Source organism: Aptenodytes patagonicus, chromosome 2 (genome assembly GCF_965638725.1).
Source record: "Aptenodytes patagonicus chromosome 2, bAptPat1.pri.cur, whole genome shotgun sequence".
NCBI lineage: Eukaryota > Metazoa > Chordata > Aves > Sphenisciformes > Spheniscidae > Aptenodytes > Aptenodytes patagonicus.
In genome coordinates, this window is record NC_134950.1 from 149854823 (window position 1) to 149872903 (window position 18081).

Genomic DNA, 18081 nt, shown 5'->3' on the forward strand with positions numbered 1-18081 from the left:
CTGATTTTGGTTAATCCTGCTTATGTTCAGTTTTCATGTTCTGCTGTTTGCCTCAGTGGGGAGAAGTAGCCATCCATAAGGTAAATAAAATCTGGAGATATTCTTCTGGTTAAACAGAAGTGATGGTTTCAGAATACCTGAAATTATACAGATATTATTGATGTTATGCATTATCTTTGATAAGATTACTAGTAGTGATAGCTACTGATAATAGACCTGAAAAAAATTATTGAAGTACACTTTTTCTGAATGTAATAGCAGTTTAAACTAATGCTGAGGTTGGTACAAAAAATGAAGGATGGAAAAGGGGAGACATTTTAAAAAAACTATACAGCTAGGTTCATAGTATACATATCTGTCATCTCACATGAGTCTTTTTGTACTGAAGCTTGTCCAGTTGTATAAGTAATTAAACATTTATTAGCCAGAAGGAAAAACAAGCTTAGCTGGGAAGATGTAACTAAATGTCACCATCTGCAGTACAGATAGCTACACTGGAGCTTGTCATCCCAAGGTGTCCTTAGAGTAAACAGGAAACGGTGGTCACTTTGGAGTCTCAGCTCATGTGGACTGACCTCAGCCTTTCCTCTAGCACGAGGTGTATTATATGCGAGATTCTGCTGCCCCAGCTGGCTCATTCCCTGTGTTAGGGACACCTGGAGGTAGCCAAGATAAATACTACCAGAAATCTACATACTCGTGCTAGGGCATTCAGCTGACATACGGGACACCCAAGTTCAAGTCCCTGCTCAAATAAAAAAAGCAGGAACTTGAACTCTAATGTCCTAGATCGCAGGTGAATGCTCCAGCCGGGCCTCTGTCTTTACGAGGCTGCAGATTTCTCTTAGTAACCTTTGAGAGAGCTTGGTTTCCCCTGAACACAGCATTGTATCTTGAAATCTTGTAAAATTTGTGGAACAGGAAGAGAGTCTCATTCATCCTACGAAATGGGTTCTTTATCAGTTTTATAACAAAATTTCTGAGTACACCTGTACTTTGAGTATTTAACATTTGCCTAATATAGCTGTCCTTCTTAGAATGAGCTTCTCTGCCGTAAAAAGTTTGACTTCCCTTTCTTGAAAATTTGCTTCTTAAAACCCTTGCTTTCAACTATGTGGAGGCTGTGAATCTTTACTTGCAAGTAGTCTGATAGCTTCAAAGTATGTCTTAATTTAAGTGTTTTCAAATATCAAAATGCAATGTACTGTAACAACATAATGAATATCTTTACACGCAAGAATATTCTTTTATGTGAATTTTAGTCTTGTCGCCAAAGTCTATTTAAAAAGCTAATGAAAAGTTATTAAAACAAGTGTCACTTGTTTTGAATAGAACTGAAAATTGATAATAAAGATGGAGGTCACCCACTCGTGGAACAAACAGAACCATGGTGATTAATTTCCCAACCTGAACATCAAAGCATGTGCAATTTTGTGCAATACTGCACAAATATATGCAGCAGTAAAAAGCGTATCATCTATGCCTCATGCTAACATATTTTCATATATGTAAAACAGCTATCACAAAAATTTATACAGGAAAAAAAAATTATAAAAAATAAATGCAGCCCAATCGTGTACACCTTTATCTCATGGTAACCTTACCCTTAAGAACATCAACATCTTTTCTTTGGGTCAAGGTATTTTTTGGATAGAGGTATTTAAAATGGAAGTTCTGACAGAACCTCAGTTGGAGACACCCAAAAGATGATAGTGATTATGTATATATGTAAATACGTGGATAGATAGATATGTCTCTCTAGTTTTTGTAACAGGCCTATTATTATTACCTACGATTTCCTGCTACAGATCAGGTTTTCAGTTGCTTATAATTGTTCTAAATATTAACTGATTTATAAAATCATTTTGAATTATCTTGGGAAATATTAGTTAGAGCAACTAGGTCATATTAACAATGAAGTTAGAGCAAAAAATAGTTTTAACCTATGTTAAAATATTCTCAAAACCTTTTCTTTCAGAAGCTGTAATACTCCCATACTTCTAGTAATCTAGCAGGGTTTTGAAATTTGGTACTGAATTGAACAGTATTTCAGTTCATAGAATCATAGAATCATTAAGGTTGGAAAAGACCTCTAAGATCATTGAGTCCAACCGTCGACCCAACACCACCATGCCCACTAAACCATGTCCCTAAGCACCTCATCTACACGTCTTTTAAATACTTCCAGGGATGGGGACTCAACCACTTCCCTGGGCAGCCTGGTCCAATGTTTCACCACTCTTTCAGTAAAGAAATTTTTCCTCACGTCCAATCTAAACCTCCCCTGGTGCAACTTGAGGCCATTTCCTCTCGTCCTATCGCTTGTTACTTGGGAGAAGAGACCGACACCCACCTCACTACAACCTCCTTTCAGGGAGTTGTAGAGAGCGATGAGGTCTCCCCTCAGCCTCCTTTTCTGCAGGCTAAACAACCCCAGTTCCCTCAGCCGCTCCTCATAAGACTTGTTCTCCAGACCCCTCACCAGCCTCGTTGCCCTTCTCTGGACACGCTCTAACACCTCGACGTCCTTCTTGTAGTGAGGGGCCCAAAACTGAACACAGTACTCGAGGTGCGGCCTCACCAGGGCCGAGTACAGGGGCACGATCACTTCCCTACTCCTGCTGGCCACACTATTTCTGATACAGGCCAGGATGCCATTGGCCTTCTTGGCCGCCTGGGCACCCTGCCGGCTCATGTTCAGCCGGCTGTCAACCAACACCCCCAGGTCCTTTTCCACCAGGCAGCTTTCCAGCCACTCTTCCCCAAGCCTGTAGCGCTGCATGGGGTTGTTGTGGCCGAAGTGCAGGACCCGGCACTTGTCCTTGTTGAACCTCATACAATTGGCCTGGGCCCATCGGTCCAGCCTGTCCAGGTCCCTCTGCAGAGCCTTCCTACCCTCGAGCAGATCAACACTCCCGCCCAACTGGGTGTCGTCTGCAAACTTACTGAGGGTGCACTCCATCCCCTCATCCACATCATTGATAAAGATATTGAACAAGACCGGCCCCAAAACTGAGCCCTGGGGAACACCGCTCGTGACCGGCCGCCAACTGGATTGAACTCCATTCACAACTCTCTGGGCCTGGCCATCCAGCCAGTTTTTTACCCAGCGCAGAGTACACCTGTCTAAGCCGTGAGCCGCCAGCTTCTCTAGGAGAATGCTGTGGGAGACGGTGTCAAAGGCCTTACTGAAGTCCAGGTAGACCACATCCACAGCCTTTCCCTCACCCACTAGGCGGGTCACCTGGTCATAGAAGGAGATCAGGTTGGTCAAGCAGGACCTGCCTCTCATGAATCCGTGCTGGCTGGGCCTGATCCCCTGGTTGTCCCACTCATGCCTTGTGAGTGCCCTCAAGATGAACCGCTCCATAATCTTCCCCGGCACCGAGGTCAGGCTGATAGGCCTGTAGTTCGCCAGATCCTCCTTCCGGCCCTTCTTGTAGATGGGCGTCACATTGGCAAGCCTCCAGTCGTCCGGGACCTCCCCCGTTAACCAGGACTGCTGATAAATGATGGAGAGTGTCTTGGCGAGCTCCTCCGCCAGCTCTCTCAGCACTCTCAGGTAGATCCCATCCGGCCCCATAGACTTGTGAGCATCCAGGTGGCGTAGCAAGTCGTTGACTGCTTCCTCTTGGATGTTACATGTTTCTGGGCATTTTCTATGAAAATAATGAGAAAACTTGACCAAATTATTAGAAGCTGCCATTAACACATGTTGAGCTTTGCATCTGAATTGTTTGAAGACTCGGCTCTCCCTGGGCAAGGTCCAGCAATGATGCTAAGCAGAACCTGCCCCCAGCAGATTGGATCCGGGCAGCCAAACAGAACTAAAGCAGGAAGGTGCTCATCTTTCAGCTTTCAATCCCTACTTTGCTGTGCAGCATGGAGTATGGAGTAAAAAGTTGTTTACTTTGAAGACATTCAACTGGAGGAGCAGGTGGCTGGGCTAAGGGAGAAAGGCAAGTAGTGAAAATCCATTATGGAAAAGGTTGGAGTCATGTAGTAGGAGCTGGGGTAGTTGAACCCACTGGTGAAGTACTTCCAGGGTCTGTGCTCCAGACATGGGGTAAACCATGGGAGGACAAAAAACAGCCAGGAAGGAAGTCAGGGAGGGAAACAATGTGGTAGCAGTGGGCTGGGAGGAAAACTGAGACAGGATAAAACAACCTGGAGTCAGAAAAGGGAACTGCTTTTGTTAGGCGATGGGAAAACCCTTGTGCAAGGGCAAAAGAAAGAAAATACAAGGAGTGTTACAGCCTGTTCCCTTGCTTGTCTGCAATGTACTTCAAGGTAGAAATAGAGTCAGAATCAGAAAATATCATACCACTGCTGTGAGTACTTAGTTGGCTCAAGTAGCAGAGGTGAGTGGCAATATCACACCGTATAGTGGAATTTTTATTTTCTATTTGTGTGATGAATTTGCTATAAGTCAACAAAAAATGCTATTAAAAGAATATTGTTAGGTTTACGAACTTTGTGCAAAATAAAGGTTAGGAAGTAATAGTAAGGAGGTTAACTCTTATGCTGTGATTCAGTCTTTGATTATGTGTTTGCAGACTACTTTTCCACCAGTCCTCTGCCTCAGTTTTTTTGAAAAATGTGCAAACTAATGGTGGGGAATTGGAATTGCTCAGTGAATTGCTGTTTTGCTTGCTATGGAGCATGTACAATGTATGAGGCAAGAAACTTCAGGAAGGCAAATGAAGTTCTCTAAAAGCACAACAGGGCATGTTCAATTTAAATTTGGGGGGAGCAGGACAGGGAATAGTGATTTGACCACAACTTTTTGTGGCAGTAAATAAATCAGTTTTAACAGGAAAGACTTCTTGGATCCAAGATTGAATTCCTGATCGTAAGGAGGAAACTCCTTCATCACCCATCTTCTACCCTCCAAGGAGCTCATACCCCAGTAATTAAAACACACATTTGGGATGTAGGACACAGAGAGTCAAGCTTCTGCTGTATCTGGTTTGGAACAGGGATCTGAATTTCAGTCTTAAGCATACTGAGCACTGGTCTATCTCTGTTGGTTCAGCAGATGTTGATTCTCTTGAAAAAAGGGATAGCCCCAGTGGGAGAGGGGGGTCTGCTGCCTACGACCCGATAGCCTATGAACTATGGCACCGCAGCGTGACATGCCATGAGCCTCTCTTCTGAATCACAGCAGCCTGCACACCTCACCCAGGGCCAACAAGTAGCCCCTTGGCACCACTGAGGGCTCAGTGCCACAGATGGCATCCCGTAAAGCTCACCAAGGTAGTGCAGAGCATGCCGTGCCTGTGGCATGGTGACTGCCCGTGCCTGGAGCCAGGGTCGGTGCCAGTGGAGGATGGAGGCACAGAGGGAAGGGGCATCCCCTTGCTCCCCTTCCGGCCCCACCGCCAGCAGTCCTGGCTCACCACGTCAGAGGTGAGGTGCAGTGCTGAGGGGTGGAAAGGGAGACTTTTTACCAAATTAACTGAAGAGCCCAATGCAATAGTGCTGCCTCTGATACAGAATTCCTGTATAGTATTAGACCAGTTATTTACAGGCTTTATAAAAATGGCTAATTTTTTTCCAGTGTTTTCTGCATGCCTCAAGCATGATTTGTAGAAGTACTGAGTATTGTGGCTGAAACTGAGATTCAGGCTTTGAACCTGTCAAACAATAATGTATGTCATCAAAACCAGCATGTTGCATGGTAATGCACTGATTTGGAAAATGCAGATGGAAGCCAGGCAATACTTTATGGACTACTGGAGCTACTGTTGGGTACCTTGTGAAATACCAGCTTTATGGCTCCTCATCCCCCAGAAGTCCTCTTATTTTAGGCTCTCTTCTTTGCAGACATTTAACTGCGGAGCTATTCTTTTAATTCCCAGCATAGCTCAAAGAATTTTTCTCTTCTTTCAGATCAGTACTGATATCATGTGCTGACAGTACAGAGCAGCATCAGGAATGTCCTGAGTCTTAGTACTGACTTCTAAAAGAATCTCAAGGTTATGTTCCATTTTGGAAGAAAGAATACCCAGAAATGAGGATTTCCTGTAGGATGGCTTCCATTTTTCTAGTTTGAATGTAATTTTTACTATGGTAATTACTCTGAAGGATCAGGCACTACATTTCTGAAATTGAACCCCCTCAAATTAGTGATAACTTGTGATTATTCTTTGTGATTCAATGTTCTATCTGGAAAATATAAATAATTCCAGCTTCTCACCTAACCGGGGTGTTTCAAAGTGAAAAATCATTTTATTGCATCAGTGAAATACCACCACAGTAAGTTCCATAAAATAGCCCACAAATAATTTATTCATTCTGTTTTCAGAGAAAGATTAGAACAACGTGCTCTAAATGAGACATGAAACGTATTTGACAATGAAGAGAAAGTAAATGATTCAATAGCTGCTTATCAGTTGACAGTGTATGGAGTTGTGCACTGACTGAGACAGCAGCTCTACAGAAACAAATTTATTATATGTTCCTGAGCATGCTGTCTTATAATACAGACCACAAAAGGTTTGATTTAAGAGAGCTATCTTGGCATTTCCTAATTTGTTAGTATTAACTTTGCAGCCAAATAATATTCTTTTCTAATACAAGTTTCAGTCATAGCTAAATCATTGAGTCGGGACTCAGGTTACCTTAGTTCTTTTTTAGTATCTGCTGCAGGACTGCTGAGGGGTCCTGGGAAATGGGTTCTTTCTCTACCTACATTTTCCCTTGTATAAAATAAGAATAAGATGACCTTTTCTCCAAATCACTGAAAAAAAAAAAAAGAATTTCAGCAAACACTGAATTTGTGCTTTTTTTTTTTTTTTGTCCAGACTATCTACAATGACTTAGTTCTGGTCCAGATATTTAAAAACGGTATTTATTGCAATAAAATTTCATCTTGTTAATGAAAAACACGGTTTGGTTTGGTTTGGTTTGGTTTGGTTTGGTTTGGTTTGGTTTGGTTTGGTCTGAACAGGTCTCCTGGCTGCACGGCTGTGGGACATGGGGGAGATGAGTTGCTGTCTGTCTCTCTCCTCCTTGAACAGTCGGTGCCGCGTGGACTGAGACCCATGTGTTTATTTCCACATCTGGTGTCATTTAAAAACAGCTTTTTATTATAGCATATATAGCTCCCCAGAACCGCTATATGTTAATCCAAATGCCTCCCCCTTTGCAGGTTCAATGGGAAGCTATTCCTTTATTCACCCACCTTTGTGTGGTGGTATCTCATGCAGCTAGACAGTCAAGTGACTGATTTATGCCTCAGTTATGCTCACGTTTGTGAGCAGCAGTTGTAACTGCAGCAGAGAAGGCTATTTCTTAGACGTTTGAAAATATATTGTTGTTTTTTATGTAAGTGTTATTTTAATAAGCGGCCCTTGTTCTATCAACGAGTTAATATAGTACAAAGGTAATGTGCTTGATACATTAATACCAAATACTTTTTTCTGGGAAATGAATGAACCTGTTTTTGAGAACAACTCTTACCTTATCACCCAATATAGGTTTGCAGTATTGTGCATATTGTTCATAATTGTGCATAGCACAGCAAACAGTTCAGTGAGTGCCATTATTTGGAACTGATTTAATAGATAAACCAGAATTACTTTCAAGGAGGCGTAGACAAACAATGTGATAATCAGGAGTAGGAATTGGCATGAGGTACTGGATTTACAGGATTATAGGGAAGTCTCAGTGGGCTTAATGCTACACACACCTATTGACTGAAAGTTTGCTTCTGTAAAGGACTCAGTTAAAAATAGACTTGGGATTTGATTCATTGGAAACCAATGCTACCACTGAATAGTTATCATTCACTGAGTATTCTAGTGTAAAATTAATGTATCCAAGAATTTTATAAAAATAGTGTCTGGCTCGTAAAGATTTAGTAGGACAGTACAGTCTTACTTCTCTCCTATATGAAAGCTTGTTTTGTATATGAAGAGAAATGTTTGCTTGTCAATACTGTTACATGTTTAATATGTGAAATGCTAGAACTAAATTTAAGGAAAGGGCAATTGATTCATTTCTTTAAAAGCCTAGAAGAAATCTGTAATTTTGAAAAGACTTTTCTCTCCAAGAAAGTACAGAACATGGTTAAATCTCATTCACCTGAAAATCAGTCCCAATTGGCTTAGTTAAATTTCTATAAGTGCACATACCACTTGCAGAAACTGCTGAACCTTCTCTCTGCTTTTGCTGCATTTCTTTGTCAAAAGGACCCAAACCTTTTGTTGTTTCTGTGTATGTTACGCTTGTTATAACCTTACCTCATGCTGTATGTTTTGTACAAGAACCTGATTGTCTTGGCTTTTTCCATTCTTTGCTTCATTAATGCTCTCCCTTTCCAGATGTTTTGGGTATGTATACAAGCTTGCAAATTACTTTTCCTGCTGTTTTGTGTTCAGTGCTTTATTGTACCTCACAGAACCACCATGTGTTTCTCTTAACTGGCTCACTGATAGACAAAAGCCAATCCTGTACTGTGCTGCTAAGTATTTCTTTTAGAAAACCTTGCTGGTTTTCCTTATTTATTTTTAAGTAATTCTAAAAATAAAGTTGAGATTGACAAGTAAATGCTTAAAGATTAGGTTTTCCACTGCAAATTTCTAAGATGTGTGCACCTAATCTGCATATTCTAACACAAAAATGTGAATGTTGATGTAAAATATGTCGTCATGTGTATGGTAAATTGATCGCAGTCAAATGGCTGGGAATCTGTTTATTTGCTTTGTATGTGCATATGCAGTAACCTGTTAGGAATCACATGCACCCAATTGCATGTGCAGTTGAGTGCCTACCTTTAGAAAGTTGTCTCTAGAAAATGTATAGAGCTCCCTTCACATCATTAGATTGATATCCCGAGTTTTGTTTCCTGAAAATGATACATAAATGCTTGAAGAAATAGTAGTGGGTTATCAGTGCAAATTTCAGCCTTGTATTTTTATTTTCTTGATAGCTGTGTAAAAAGCCAGTTGAATGCTTGAAACTGTGGTAACAATTTATTTTATATATATATATACACACATTTTATATATATATATATGTTAATGTTATTATGTATTCTCCATGTTTGGTAATTTAATGACAGTTGATGTACGTGATAAGTTTCAAGTAAATGCTACCCTGACTATAAATTAAAAATAAACTTAAAAGAGTGCTAGCTAAGCCTCATAAAAATCCTTCCCTACTCACAGAGGCCGTGGGACAGGAATGCAAAATTGGGATTTGACCAAGAGTGTATTTCCATTCCAAAGTCTCAAGGATCTAATATAGTTCAAAGAGAAGAAAAAAGGTGTTCAATGTGTTATGGAAAATCCTGATTGTCCCTTTATAATTTATCTTGAAGATAGCTGGGACAAATGTCCAGAACTCTCAATTGCAGGCATTAGATCCTCAGATATGGTAAAGTAATCTGCTAAACTTGAAGCTGCCTTGAACCAGAATGCTGTAATATAGCAGCCAAGAGCTTTTCGATTATCATGAGGATGTGGCTACACATCTTCTTACACACAGATGGGGAAGGAGTGGCATGAAGATCCTGAACCTGTTATAATTTATCAGCCTCACATGTCTCAAAATGGTCTTTTATCCTGCTGGCCCAGCCTTGTTTTTGTTAACATCTAAGGTCAGAGTCTCTCTAATGAATTCTCCAGGTAGTTCTGCCTTAGAAGTTTGGTACTAACTGTCCAATATTCTAACTTACGAATACTTTTTTGATACAGTATTAGCAAAGTATTTTAATGAAACTTCCTGAGTGCTTCCAAAGGACATAAGGAGAAAAAAAAATAATTCTTGATTTTTGTAAATTAGAGATAGCTCTCAGCAACACATCACTATATTTTGTAATGGTACTGCACTGAAATACATATGATTTATAACTTGAAACAAAGCATGTGCTAGAGACAAAGCAATATAGCAATGTGTTAGAATAATTTTTAAGGTCACAGATATCTGTATAATAACTAAGGTACCTGGATAGGTGAATTAAATATTTTTAGCAAGTTAGCTGTTTGCTTAAGAATACAGTTTGCTTCCCTTAAAACTATTCACACCTGTAGGTTGAATTGATCCAGTATTTTTTCTTTCTCCTAGGCGCATGGAACTGATAAAAGTTGGTGTCTGTGTCCTCATTTTATCCAAGGCTAAGGGTTTGGATTGTTCATCCAGAATGCCAAGAAGTCTGGGTTCATTTCTGTTCTCTGCTAACAGAGGCATGAACTCATAATTTCCATCACCACGACAGGGCTATGATCACCTTTATGATGGTCATCAGTCGGTCCTGCTAAGTCTTACACACTTTGCGTAATAATTAAAATTTCCCTGGAGATAGAACTGGAATCCACGTGTTTTGCCTCCCACTCTAAGCATCAGGCTGCAGAGTCAGTGTCTCTCCCACTCAGTGAATGCGCAAATGTTTTTTGAGTGGCACAGCATCAACAGGAGAGGTTGAATAGCCAGCGATGGAGTGATTCCACATTGTATCTGTGAGAAAGGCTGAGCAGTTGTATTTATGTTTGTTCTGAATAAAACAACAAACCTAGGGAACGCTTACCTAGTGTCTGTGTATGGACCAGAGCTGTAAAAGCCTATAGGAACGCGCTGAGTAATGAGGCGTGGTGCAGAAATACCCAAGTTAGTGCCAGCCTGACGTGATGATATCCATTATGAACTATGCAGAAATACTTGCTTGGTCCCCTGGGCAAAATAAATGTTAGACTGCTTCTTTGCCCAGTCTTACTATCCCAATTAGTCACTAACAGAGTGTAGGGGAGCTTAATGATGGATGGCAGTGCTATGCTGCTGCACGGCACCTTCTGGAGCAGCTGCGGTTCTACCTGGTGCAGTTGCCTCAGTGCAGCTCTCCCCTGGGCAGTGCTTATCCACTCGTGTTTGTGCTGCAATCCGCTGATTTCAAGCTTTTCTAGTCATAGGCTGTTAAAATTTACTTCCAGTTTAAACCTGGCATAAGAAGCATCATTCCATGAACACTACTGTTTTGCTAGTCCAGAGAAATAGGGGAGGAAGTAGACATTTTCATGTGCTATTTAGTATTTTTAAATGACACTATCTGTTGTATATTTTCACATAATTACAGTATTGCATTTCAGGAGATGTTAGTCCATCATAAATAGATCTTGGTTACATTGAGGTTTCCAAACATCGCATTGTACCTGTAAATACCACTTGGACATGTGTGTACATTCAAGGCTATCTGAATTCTGTCTAAACTGAGCATCAGCAGGCAGAAAGAGGAAACCCCTGTTTTCCTGCAGCGCCTCACCCCACAGCTCCCCTTCAGCAGAGCCCAGACGTGAGTGCCAGGCGGAGCAGCAGACATGCTCCTCTCCTTTCTGCCTTATCCCTCTCAGGAGCCCCATCTGTTAGGCATGAGTAACACATGCAGCCACTTTCCCTGGAAAATATTGTCATCCTCCCACTCCCACCCTCCCCTTTTTATGTAACAAGCTAGTGGCTAAGGGAATTGGTTGAGACCAGGGAAATATAAGTATATTCACAAAACTACATTTATGTTAGAAATTTGATTAAAGCACCTGTAATCCAGGTGTCTTCTGGCCCATTGCCTGAGGACTAAGCTAGAGCATTTATTCCCTATTACTTGTTTATGTTCCCCTCCAAGACTTTTTTCTTCTTAGCTGGATATGCTGGAGGGGAGGCACAGAGGCTTCTGCTCCCCAGCATTGCCACCAGTGTGGGGTGGGACACCTAATTCTGCCTGGAGACCGTGAGGCTGAACCTCCCTGGCTGGGGAAGGGATGGAGCCAGCTGTCCCCTGTCCAGCATGACCCCGCTGTTAGCTCCCTGCCTACCCAGAGCAACCTTCGTGCTTGAGGGGAGGAAAGGGCAAGATGAGAAGAAAGAGGCCAAGTACTTACATACATGTGGGGTTTCTTACTGGCTTGCTCCAGACTGCTCACACACCATGTAGCTTTCTGGATCACCCTCGGTAGCATCTTGGTCTCTCTCCACTTTGTTTACAGCAAGCACAGGCATCTAATGTAGTTTGGAATAGCCTGCTGCAGCCAGGTACCAGCATTCTGGTTAGTGCGATACCTAATGTAGACACTTTGGTGATTTTGCCCACAATATAAGCATGTGTATACACACACGTGCTCACAAATTAAAATTTAAAATATGAATTCTGTCAGTTAAACTTATGAAAACTTGTGATTTACTTCTTAATCAAGAGGTGTGTGGGCACAACTCAATATCATCACTTCCTTTTTGTTTTTCTTTTTTCATTTTCTTGGATTTCAGATATTACCTTTGTCCATTTCTCAGCTGTTTTTTTGGTGCAATACTTTCTATGTTCTTTTAAGGCACTGGGGATATATAGCACATTTGTTTCCTTTGCCTTTGTTTTGGAATTCTTGAGGCTGCTTTAAACGTCTTATTTCTTTAATTATGCTCGTGGAATTTAGTGATTAATCATTTTGAAGTAAGTGTGCTTGCATAAAAGAATTAGCATAAGAAAAATCATTGCTACTGATGTCTGTTCTCCTTAATTTATGAAATTATTTGAAAGCCATTTGTGTAAGGTGCTGCTAATCATTTTTATATGTTCTTTTCATGCTATACATCTGTAATATCAGGAGCTCTGTTTAGAAAAAGAGAACGCTTTGTCTCTGTGGCTGTTGCAGTCCAAGTAATAATTTACAAATCTGTTTCTATGAACAAAACAGTGCCACCAATACCAAAGAGAAGTAGACAAGATCAAACTGAATAGGATATTAAAGTCATACGGTACTCAGTTGACGGTATGTGAACTTCACTGTTCCTGCTGAAGATCAAAACCTCTTTGCTGCGTATAAGCAATATTTTGTGGTTTCTAATTTGGCCTTTGCAGGCCAGAAGCATGCCATTTTGCATTGCATCCCCATCATGAAACTGCCTCTGGGGCAGTTACATCAGGGTCTTCCTAAAACAGTGCTGATGTAGCCGCTGCTCTGTCAAGTTGAGTGTCCCAATGACTCCTGGGTGCTATGGATGCTTTCTGCCGAGGTTTGAAGGAGGGTTGTGTTTCTCCAACTGTGTAGAGAATGTTCTTTTACCATGGCATTGTATTTGACCCTAAATTCTATCATAGTTTATCTTATTAGTGAATTGACATAGATGCAATGCAGTGTTGCTGCGTCTTTGCCTTTACTTTAGGAGAGATTGTTGTAATGAACTGTTAAAAGATTTTTGCTTGAAATTCACTTGTAAGATCCAACTGGTGTAAAGAATATTTGTCTGCCCCATAACGGGATAAGCCATTTAGTTGTGCTCTCATTGCTCTGAATTTCTATTCATTTCAGGGTATGGTAGGGATATTTGGAATTAATATATGGGAGTAAGTTTAAATGTGCAATATTTAAAGTTGTCTGGGGATGTGTACTTCTTGTTTCTTAGAGTTGACCTCCTATTGTATGGAATAAATAGTTGAGTGCTCCTGTCATTTAAAATATGTTCCCTTTCTGATTACCAAGGAGGCCATATCAAATAGATTGTAAGGGTCACTTTAAAATTTGATGCTTATTTCTGGTTTTGAGTGTTGTAGCTGGGCTGCCATCGTTTCATGATGATTGTCACAGTAGATCTAATTATGTTGATGCCTCTCATTATGATTGGCAAATATAATTTATTGGAGTTAAGTGTTATAGCCTCACTGTTATGCCTCTCCAGTACATCAGAAGGGACATGATTATAAATAGAATATATTCATGGAGGTGGGAAGATTGCTAAGATATTACTGTGCGGCTTTGAAGATACCACACTGTCATTGATCTCAGCTCCTTATTTTAACTACCAATGACATTTGTGTTACTATCCCCACATGACATTTAGGGTTCTTTGCTTAGTTTGGCAAAAGTCTGAGAGAAAATTTATGTTGAGTCTCTTGTTGGAAAGAATTTTTATAGGTATAGAATTTGGTTTTTGAGAGATGATGCTAAATAAAAATGAAAACCAAAGCTGCAGCAGTAGATAAAGCCTTTGTCATCTAGTAAGAGAAGCTACTATTATTTAAGTAATTGCAACAATCTTATGTGTAGTAAAAAGTTAGAATACAAGGAAGATTGCAAGCAAAATGCAGGCTTTTCCAGAAGCTGAAGGAAGTACTCCTGTCAGGGACAGGAGATCAGGACCTCTTCGGCAATCTCTGTGGCATTTTTTCCATCCATTCTGGACTGGAGAGGTAGAGGCACAACATACTAGTTCATCAACCATGCAGTGTAGTTCCTTGAACTTTTCTCCTATACTCAAGTTAAGAAAAATAAATACTGAAATACTTTTTAATCGATGGAAAAGATGTCTCTCCATCTTTGGACTCAGGTGGAAACTATTGGTTCATAGGACCATAGTTACCTCCAGTTATTGTCCTGGGTATGTTTCACAATAGAAGATACCCTGAGGCATACTCTGCCCTGGCAAAGGGTTGTTTCAAAAAGTATAGCAGGAAATCCAGTTCACAGAAATGTATTCTATACTGGTAGAAAAGTGCTTCCAGCAGTGTAACGAATACTGCTTCCCCAGACAAAATTATGGTGCAGTGGCAAAAAGACAGATTTTGCTGGTTATAAATTGTCTCGAACAAGGGTTTTTAGCAGTCTGGAATGGTCTTAAAATGATACATTAACTGATATTGTTATACTGACTGAAGTGTTGAGCCTGGTCTGAAATTGCAGGAAAGCAATTCAAACTCATCATCAGAACGGTATGACAAATTATCTCTGATATGCTTATTCTAGTTGTCATTTGGACTTAAATTAGGGATAGACTATTGACTATCTTCTATTAAATCACTGAGACAATGGTATTCAGTCATTCCAACAATATCTCTAGGTAAGGAAGTTGCAGAAAATGTAATTGTGGATGTGCCAAGAACCATCAGAAGTTCTGTCTTCAAAAATGTAGTTCAGACAGCAGCTGGGCCACAATGCTTTTATCGACAAGCAGGAAAGCACACACCGATGCTTGTCATACCAGCACGCCGTGCACATCTCGCCATGTTCTCTGCTGTAAAAGACAGACTGGCAAGTACTCAGCCAAAATTGGAGATAACTACAAACAGATGGAGGTGATCTCTAATAGATCCAAAACAATGTCAACCTTCTCCAGTAGAGAGCATTGTGTATAGATTTTGTGATGGCCATTTAAGATATTACTTCATTTATAAAATGATCGTAGTAGTCAACTATTGTTTTGGAACTGAAAGACTTTGAGCTAAATGGAGACTAGCTGGGATGCTTTGCTCTCTCTTTGAAATTTTGCAACCTTATCGTGGTACCTACTTTATTCAGTTGCTATTCTAAGATAACAAAAATCATCTCTTCAGACTTCTTGAAAGAGACCATTCGCTATAGAAAACTCTCTCTAGCCAGATCAGATAGGCTGTGTTTTCAAGCAAACGTAATGTTTCTGCCAGCGTAATAGATAAAATGCTAACAGTGTAATTTCAAGAAACTCTCTAATAAATAAGTTTTTGGTACCTCTTGTTGACATTTAAGTTTCTGTTGGTTATCTTCTAATATTTACTTTTAATGGGCTAGATATCTAATCTGGTTTTGGTTCATGGAGTGTGCACAGCCTTTAAAGGGAAACCTATATGAATTACAGTCTTGTCTGGCTCTATAACTTTCTTTACAGACTTACACAAATCACCCAACTTCTGTAATTTCTCTGTGAAGTCAGCCTGTAGCAAGATTTGAGCAGGAAAATGTGATTCCATTTCAAGGATGATTTTGCTATTATAATATTTAGTTTTGTTTAATTTGGGAATGAAGGCAGTTTCTATGTCACTTGTGAAAGCGGACGCAGTCCATCTGTCTTGGAGAGGTTTGCCCTGGAAACTACTGCCAGTCAGGCAGGGTGCTGAGGAATTGGGAGCATGAGTTACCAGAAGACAAGATGATTTTTCTGAGAAAATCACCTTTCCAGAATTCCTGGGGTTGTGAGGAGGATACCATAGCATTATTTGGATTATTGAAATTTTTTTTTAAGTGTTTTACACATAGTAATCAAATTTTTAATATGGTACCATATTGAGGCCAGTATGTGAAGGAAACTTTTTTCCAGAGCTTTGATAAGGTGAAGTAAATGGAAAAACAGGAGCTTCTGCTAATATAGACACCTCAGCACGTCTTAATGCTTATCTCGGGCACTCCAGTTTGAGCAAATTGATTACTACGTAAGATTAAAGTCTGAGCTGAAATTACTTACATGTAGGAAATTAATGGCATAGTAAGATTACCATGTGATGCAGCAAGCATTCTTACCTCTTTTTTTCTTACATACATGGACTGGGGTCTTGTAAGAAAGTATCTCTCCAGGCTGGGATTGCAGGAAGCGATGGAGGTGAGAGAGGCAGACAGTGCTGCCTGCAAGGGCAACAAACCGGGGGTAAAACGCTCTTGTTAACGTTGCATTCGTTTCCCTAGCGTGCCAGGGACGTGCATGGCTAACAAATCCTACCAACCTGAGGAGGAGCAACACACCAGTATACCACATTTTTATATGTCTTAAAACTAATTGCCTTTTAATATTTTCATAACTCTTAATTTTCTACTTATCTGCAGCTGAAGTTCAAAGTGAAATTGAACGGATTTTTGAATTAGCAAGGACACTGCAGTTGGTAGTGCTTGATGCTGATACCATTAACCACCCAGCTCAACTAAGCAAAACCTCTCTGGCTCCCATTATAGTATACGTAAAGATTTCTTCTCCTAAGGTAAATATTTTACTGACATTCATGCTGTTTCAGTCTTTTCTTTTTTTTTTTTTCCTTTTTTTTTGGACTTAAATGCAGATAATCACGTGTCCTCATTAAAGTTCAGAGCTATATATTGTTATTGCTTCCGTCTGGATGATGAAATATTATTAATCAAAAAATTATCTTAGCTCTGGTGTTCCCAAAACCTATTTTGGAAAAGATGCTGTAGCTCCAGTGGTGTTTTTAAACCACTTTGGGATTGCACTTTTAGTATCAATCACGTAAGTAATGCTTACAGTTTGTTAAATCAAAATAATACAGAAATGAAAGAAAGATTTTCACGTAATGAATATCAGACTGATTGGTAAACTTTAACATCTCCTGGTAATGTACTCTTTCATTCTGTGAAAAAACCTGCACAGACCTTGTGAAGAGGCACTTGAAAGAGAAGAACAAATTATGGGAAGAGAACTCAGGAGAGAAATTAAAGTATTTCAACTTAGAAACAAACAAAACCAGAAGCAGCAGAGGAAAACAGGAGGGGAACTTTTTAGTGCTTGTAACAGGAAAGGAGATGTTGGGAAGTAAATGAAAATTAGCTTGTTCTGGATGTAAACAGCATGGGAAATGCTCCTGAAGCCAGCAAATGAAGAATTTGATCGGATCAAGTGGACAGTTAATGTAAACGTTTTAAGTAGTTATGTATGTACATTAAGTCCGAACCTGCTCACTTTTATCAATGTCTTATTTTTCACAGGTTTTACAGAGGTTAATAAAATCTCGAGGGAAATCTCAGGCCAAACACCTTAATGTTCAGATGGTGGCAGCTGATAAACTGGCACAGTGTCCTCCCGTGAGTTACTGTTAATTTGCATCTTGTCTTTGAAAGGTGCCCTTCTTTTCAAGCATGAGGTTAATTACATAATTTCTGGGAATGTTTGCCCTCTTCTGGCCATATTTCACTATTGCTTTTTTGCAGAATGCCTCCTGAGGTCTCTGGGGTCTGCACAAGGGTGCAGGGAAAAACAGTCCTAGTCACAAGCAGTTATTAGGATGTGTGCTGAGTACATTCACCGCTTGAACAAGCTGAGCATTTGTTTTACCCGATAATTCTTTTGGGGTTATTGGTCTAAAAATGAACCCTCTTAGTGACTGTGCTTTATCTCTGGCAGTTTAGGGTAAGGCCGGTGGTTTGGATAGCTCCCCTTGGGCGTATGTCACCACAGTCCATCACTGCTGGCGTTCTTGGTCACAGTTTTGGCAAAGAGCTGTGGGGTACTGCGTAGCTGAAAGCTCTGCAGTTCTTCTGTTGGGGTGCACTGAAGCAAATTCTTTCAACTTCTACCTATAAAGTGGAGATGATGAAACCCCAGCTGTGTTTTAAACATGGCAAG

The 18081-nt window shown here is 40.3% G+C and overlaps 1 protein-coding gene across 9 annotated transcripts in view; it reads left to right on the forward strand.

Moving 5' to 3' along the window:
* CACNB2 (calcium voltage-gated channel auxiliary subunit beta 2) overlaps positions 1-18081 on the forward strand; it is a 272822-nt gene that overhangs the window by 241201 nt on the left and 13540 nt on the right. For all 9 annotated transcript variants that reach the window (XM_076331652.1, XM_076331653.1, XM_076331654.1 and 6 more), the window contains 2 exons: positions 16554-16705; positions 17445-17540. In XM_076331652.1, the coding sequence (XP_076187767.1) occupies positions 16554-16705; positions 17445-17540 (248 nt within the window). The remainder of the gene's footprint in view (positions 1-16553; positions 16706-17444; positions 17541-18081) is intronic.